The 5,944-nt window shown below is 55.9% G+C and overlaps 1 protein-coding gene across 1 annotated transcript in view; it reads right to left on the bottom strand.

Moving 5' to 3' along the window:
- Window positions 1-5,944, bottom strand: part of EXOC3L2 (exocyst complex component 3-like 2) — an 18,683-nt gene that overhangs the window by 3,184 nt on the left and 9,555 nt on the right. Inside the window, exons 7-10 of the mRNA XM_015561199.1 lie at window positions 5,761-5,872; window positions 5,424-5,534; window positions 3,520-3,655; window positions 5-120 (exon numbers count right to left, since the gene is read on the bottom strand). Coding sequence (XP_015416685.1) covers window positions 5-120; window positions 3,520-3,655; window positions 5,424-5,534; window positions 5,761-5,872 — 475 coding nt within the window. The remainder of the gene's footprint in view (window positions 1-4; window positions 121-3,519; window positions 3,656-5,423; window positions 5,535-5,760; window positions 5,873-5,944) is intronic.

The following is a 5,944-nucleotide window of genomic DNA, read 5'->3' as shown; positions in this document are numbered from 1 at the left end:
GTTTGGCTCATCCTGCATCCTGCGCAGGGCCAGGGCCTGCGCGCCCAGCGTGCCCACGATGCTGTCCAGGGCCTCCGTGCTGCTCAGCCACTTCCTGCGCATCAGCTTGCTGAAGTGTGGCTGGGGGTGGAGGGGGGGGACAGAGTGGAGAGAGGGTCATACGCCCCTCCTGCCACCCCCTTTCTTCAGCGAGTATTCCGACACAGGTTCCCAAAGGCTGCCCAGTGCCGGGGCCACAGTCCTGCCTTCCTGGGGTCAGAGTCCAGGGAGGGGGACAGACCCTGTCCCCAGACCGTGATGACCCAGAGTGTGCAGGGCTGAGACCGGGACCCCAGGCAGGGGTTTAGGAAGCTCAGGAGTCGGCAGCGAATCAAGGCGGGCTTCCTGGAGGAGGAGACATCAGCGCTGAGGCCCTGATGATGGTCACTGTCAGCCAGATGGCCGAGGGAGTGGCCCAACCAGAGGGAAGGGTGAAGAAGGTTCAGATTTCAGACGGGCTTTCTGATCAGAGGACCAGAAAGCAGATCGGGTGCGACTGGCAAGACCAGCGATGCAATTCTCAGGGCCCAGTGCAGATGGAAGTGGGAGACCCTTATTCAAGACTTACTAAGAACTTCAAGACAGAGACAGCAGAGAATGAAACCACACTCAGGCCCTTGTAAGCAGTGGGGCCCTGTGCTACCTACCGCTCAGCTCACAGGGCCACCACTGTGGTAGGACAGCGGGTCAGGGGGAGGGGCAGAGCACACAGGGCCTCCTCCGCTGTGTGAGAAACCCCAGCTTTCTCCTGGGGGCACCGGGGAGCCATAGCAGGTTCTGAGCAGAAGGGGGAGAGGGCCAGATTTGTGTTTTACCGAGATTGATAGGAAGGAGCAAGATTGAGGCAGAAATCTGGGGGGAGCCTGGAAGGAAGAAAGGGGGGGCGATGGAAAGAACGGAAGGTGATATGAGCACACGATGCAGTGAATGACCATGGGGCGGTGTGGGGGGGGAGGCTTCTGGGTGAGACCCAGGAGATGGGGGGTGAGTGTCCACGGGGGTCTGAAGCAGGTCCCTATCCCACTCGGCCCTGCACCCCCTTTCTGCTCTCTCATCCTGACAGCAGCCCAGTTTTCTGAACCTCCAGAAATGGGGCCTGTGGGCTTTTGTTGAAAAGCTGGTGTGAACGGTACATGTCACTGTTGCTACGAAGTCTGTACTTTCATGAAAATAACGATGGCCAATGCCATGGGCCGGACCCGAGCCAAGCTCTGGTGGCCACAGTCCCATTGCTTCCTCGCAGCCCCTGGGAAGCCGGGAACTCCTGTCCCTCTGTCTAAACAGCGGCCCTGAGAGGACCAGCAATTTAGCCGATGCCCCCCTGCCTGCAAGCGAGTAGCGGGTCCTGGAGCAAAGACTATCTCCTCTTCCCAGCATCCCCACACGCACTCCCATTCACATACTGATTCATTTAGTCACTCAGCGAACCCTCTCAGCCTTCCTGTGGGCCCAGCCCTGGGTGGCTCACTGGGGACACAGAGCAGGAGACAAACACACACTTGATCATCATAAGCAGGTCAAAGCGTGTGGCATCGGACGACATGGGAGTTATTGTTCTTTGTGCCGGGGATAAGCTGGTTTTGTGGTTCTGTTTGTTTGGCGAGGACGCCTTATCTCCTGGAGATGCAGCTGGGGGCTGATGGATGGTGACAGATGTCAAGGGTCTGCGGGAAGAGGAGCCAGGACAGGAGGCGGCGGGAGATAAACACGCCTGGCCCCGGGCTGACTTGCTGGAGCTGGGAGATGGGTCCGCAGGAGGTCATTCTGTCATTCTGCCTAGTTTTGTGTATGTTTGAAATTTTCCGTAATAAGCAGTTATTTGAGAAACATTCCAACAAATCCTCGCTCTTGAGAAACTAGCATTCCAGTGGGAAGAGACAGATAAAAAACAAAACAAAACAAAACCAAAAGATACAGCATGGTAGGTGGCCGTAGGTGCTTTGGTGACCAATAGAGCAAGCGTGAGGAAGGGAGCCCTAGCCCGTTTGGCTCAGTGGATAGTGTCGGCCTGCAGACTGAAGGGTCCCGGGTTTGATTCTGGTCAAGGGCACATGCCCAGGTTGTGGGCTTCTCCCCGGCCTGGACCCTGGTCAGGGCCTGTGCAGGAAGCAACTAACCAATATGTTTCTCTCACATCAATATTTCTCTCTGCCTTTCCCTCTCTCTTCCACTCTCTCTAAGATCAATGGAAAAATATCCTTAGGTGAGGATTTAAAAATAATAAAAATAAATAAATAAAATTAAAAAAAAAAAGAAGTGAGGAAGGGATTTTATTTTTATTTATTGAGGAGAGAGAGAGAGAGAGAGAGAGAGAGAGAGAGAGAGAGAAAGAGAGAGATACACTGGTTGGTTGATTCTTGTATGTGCCCTGACCAGGCATTGAACCTTGGCGTATTGGGATGATGCACCAACCAGCTGGGCTACCCACTGAACCACCCAGCCAGGGCGGGAGTCTGTTTTAAACAGGACAGTCAAGGAGGTCTCCCTGAGAAGGTGACATCCGAGTCAAGACGTCAAAAGAGGTGAGAGAGGGAGCTATGTGGCCACTGGAGGGAAGAGTGGCCCAGTGAAGGGAGTGGGCAGTGCACAGGTCTGACTGTCCGGGAGCAGCAGTGGGTGGTGTGGCTGGAGCGGAGTCAGGGGGAGCGCGGGGCAGGTGAGATCAGGGAGGACAGGGAGAGACTGTGCAGGGTTTGGCTGTCAGAGCAAGGACTCGGCTTTTGTCCTGCGTGAGCTGGGAGCTCTGGGGGCTTCTGAACAGAGGAGGGACATGCTCATCAGATGGAACAGGCATTGCCATCATGCGCCTCCACCACACGCCTCAGCCTCATTCCCACCAGCTCCCCACATCCTCTCACCCACCTCTGAACCCAGTCCCCTCCACACAGGAGCCCAGACAAGGGGTTCTAGGGTCTAGGGCAGGCTGGGCAGGCATGTGGGGGACCTGGGGGGGAGGAGGGGCTCCACCCAACCCCCAAGGCCCCTCCTACTGGTCTTTTGTTTGTTAATCCTCACCTGAGGAGAGAATGGATGGGAGAGTGAGAGAGAGAGAAGGTGGGAGAGAGAGAGGGTGGAGAGAGAGAGAGAGAGAGAGAGAGAGAGAGAGAGAGAGAGATGTGAGAGAGATTCAGTGATTGGTTGCCTACTGCATGTGTCCCTATCAGGGCCAGGGATTGAGCCTGCAACCAAGGCAGTGCCCTTGACCAGAATGGAACCTGGGCCCCTTCGTTCCGCAGGTCAACGCTCTACCCACTGAGCCAAACCGGCGAGGGCTCTCTGTTCTCATCTTAAACATATCCTCCCACCTCTTCCTTCCTGTATCCCCTCTGTCCCCCAAATGGCCCAGACATGGCCATCACCCCCACCCCTCCCCCGCCTGCTTCCCAAACACTGAGTCATGGGCTGAAAGGAACCGGGGATGAGGGGGAGGTGTGCTCCCCTGTCCGGCCAGGGCCCCACCCAGCCCTCCACCTCGCTCACCTGCAGCTCCTGGAACAGGAGGTCGGCCAGCACCCGGTGGCAGAGCCGGGTCACGCGGTCCAGCGCGCTGGCTGCGGCTTCCCGGGCAGGCTCACTTTCAGGGGGCCCCACCCGGGCCAGGCGCTCCGCCAGAGCCCTGTGGGGATCAGTGAAGCCAGCGGTCAGGAGCCCCACCATTCAGCCCAACTGCCTCCTTAAATAGACCTTATTTTGTGGGACACAGGGATGAAAGATGAGGTGCTGGGGAGAGTCAGGGGCTCTGGGGAGGGCCTGGGGGCTGGGAGATAGTAGGGGCTATCTGGAGGCTGGGGAACCGGGGAGCTCTGTGGAAAGAATGGGGGCCCAGGGGGTGCTGTGGGAGGAAAGGAGTCTCTCTGGGTCTGTTCCTCACGGTGAGAGTGGGGAGGTCTCCATTCTCAAAGCTTGTGATGCTAAACATCTATGGTTCTCAAATTCCACCCTCTCACTTTTTTTAAAATTTATTTTTTTATTGATTTCAGAGAGGGAGAGAGAGGGAGAGAAACATCGATGAATCATAGATCTGCTGCGTCCTGCACACCCACTACTGGGGATCAAGCCCGTCACCGGGGCATGTGCCCGTGACCGGAATTGAACCAGGGACCCTTCAGTCCGCAGGCCAACGCTCTATCCACTGAGCCAAACTGGCTAGGGCTCACTTTCTGACATCGTAGCAGTCTGTGACCCTCCAAAGCCGAGGGGAGGCCTGGGGGCAGTTTGGCACTCTCTGCCCAAATCCCAGGGAATCCTTGAGTCCCTGTGCTCATAGGAGTTGACAAATGTGCCAGGTTTTTCTCTGCAAAAGAGTGGGGCCAGCCCTGGCCGGTGGCTCAGTTGGTTGGGGCGTCGTCCATACCAAAAGGTGGCAGGTTCGATTCCTGGTCAGGGCACATACCCAGGTTTCGGGTTTGATCCTCCTCCCCCCCACAATCAGGGCACATGCAGGAGGCAACTGATGTTTCTCTCTCTCTCCCTTCCTCTCTCTGAAATGAAAAAAAAAAAAAAAAAGAGTGGAGCCAACTATCCCCCCAGTGGGGACACATCAAATAAAGGCGGGCACACCCAAGAAGTGGGGTACAGTTCAGATATGAACAAGGCATGTGGGAATTCTTTGTGAACGAACAGAAAGATCTCCAAGCTGTTAAAGGGGCAGGGTGTGTTTTCTATACGACCATTTACATGTTCTTAAAGCAGCGGTTCTCAGCCTGTGGGTCGCGACCCCTTTGGCGGGCGAGCGACCCTTTCACAGGGGTCGCCTAAGACCATCCTGCATATCAGACATTTACATGACGATTCATAACAGTAGCAGCATGACAGTGATGAAGTAGCAACGAAAGTAATTTTATGGTTGGGTCACAACACGAGGAACTGTATGTACAGGGCCAGAAGGCTGAGAACCACTGTAAAGGAAAAGGAATAGGTATGCATATATTTAAATATATTTGCATGTATACGGTAGGAGATGTGCATATGCATATACGCATATGTATGACGTGTATACAGTATATATGCACATACACATTAATTTATATCTGTTCACTGGTAAATATATGAACTATCTCTGCAAAGATATGGAGATACTAGGAATAACTAGTTGCCTCTAAGTGGGGGTGGGGGGAGAATGCGGTGGGCATAGCAGATTTTCCCTGTTTTAGGTTAATGAAAAAGGGAAGTACGAGAAGAAGGTAAACAAAAGCCTGAAATTCTTAGAGCGGGTTCTGGAATCCCAGCACTCCGGGGTTGATGATGCCTAACCCTGGTCACTTCCAGGAGTCCCAGGTTTTATGTTTCTAGGGCCCATGCCCCTGCCTCTCCAGGATCTGGGCATGCAGTGCAGCTCGTCCCCCGGGGACGGCCTCTTCCCCGCACACTGTGGGTGCTCTCACCTCAGGGGGGGCCCGCAGTTGACCAGGGAGATGGTCCTGCTGATATAGGTCTCGGGTGGCAGCTCCCGGACTCCTGGGCTCTCATGGAACCGCTCCACGCGCTGCTGGAAGCTGGGGAGAGGGGGTGGGAGGAGAGGGGGCCAGATGACAGATGACAGATGGAACACTGCTGGATTAGGGTCCCTTGCGGGCACTGAGCCCAGCAAAGCCTGTGATCCCCACTGAGGCATCCCTGCCCATCCTGCCTGGTTCTTCCCTTTCATCTCTCCCCTCCCTCTGTTGCATCCCGGACTCTTATGCACCCCCCAACCTGCGCCCTGCCCCCAGCCCCTCATACCTCTGCAGGAATTCTGCCAGCCCCCCCAGGCAGCAGTGGGCCATCCGCTCCCCGAACTCCTGGCTGATGCGGGGCGCCCGCTCTGTGTGCTCCTCCAGCAGCTGCAAGGTGCGGGGTTGGAGGGGGGGTAGTGAGGAGGGGTGAGGAGGGGTGAGGAAGGGGCGAGGCCCCGCTTTCCCACCCG

The sequence above is a fragment of the Myotis davidii genome, unplaced genomic scaffold (genome assembly GCF_000327345.1).
Source record: "Myotis davidii unplaced genomic scaffold, ASM32734v1 scaffold796, whole genome shotgun sequence".
NCBI lineage: Eukaryota > Metazoa > Chordata > Mammalia > Chiroptera > Vespertilionidae > Myotis > Myotis davidii.
The sequence above is the reverse complement of the archived record's forward strand: the minus strand, read 5'-3'. Positions and strand labels throughout refer to the sequence as shown.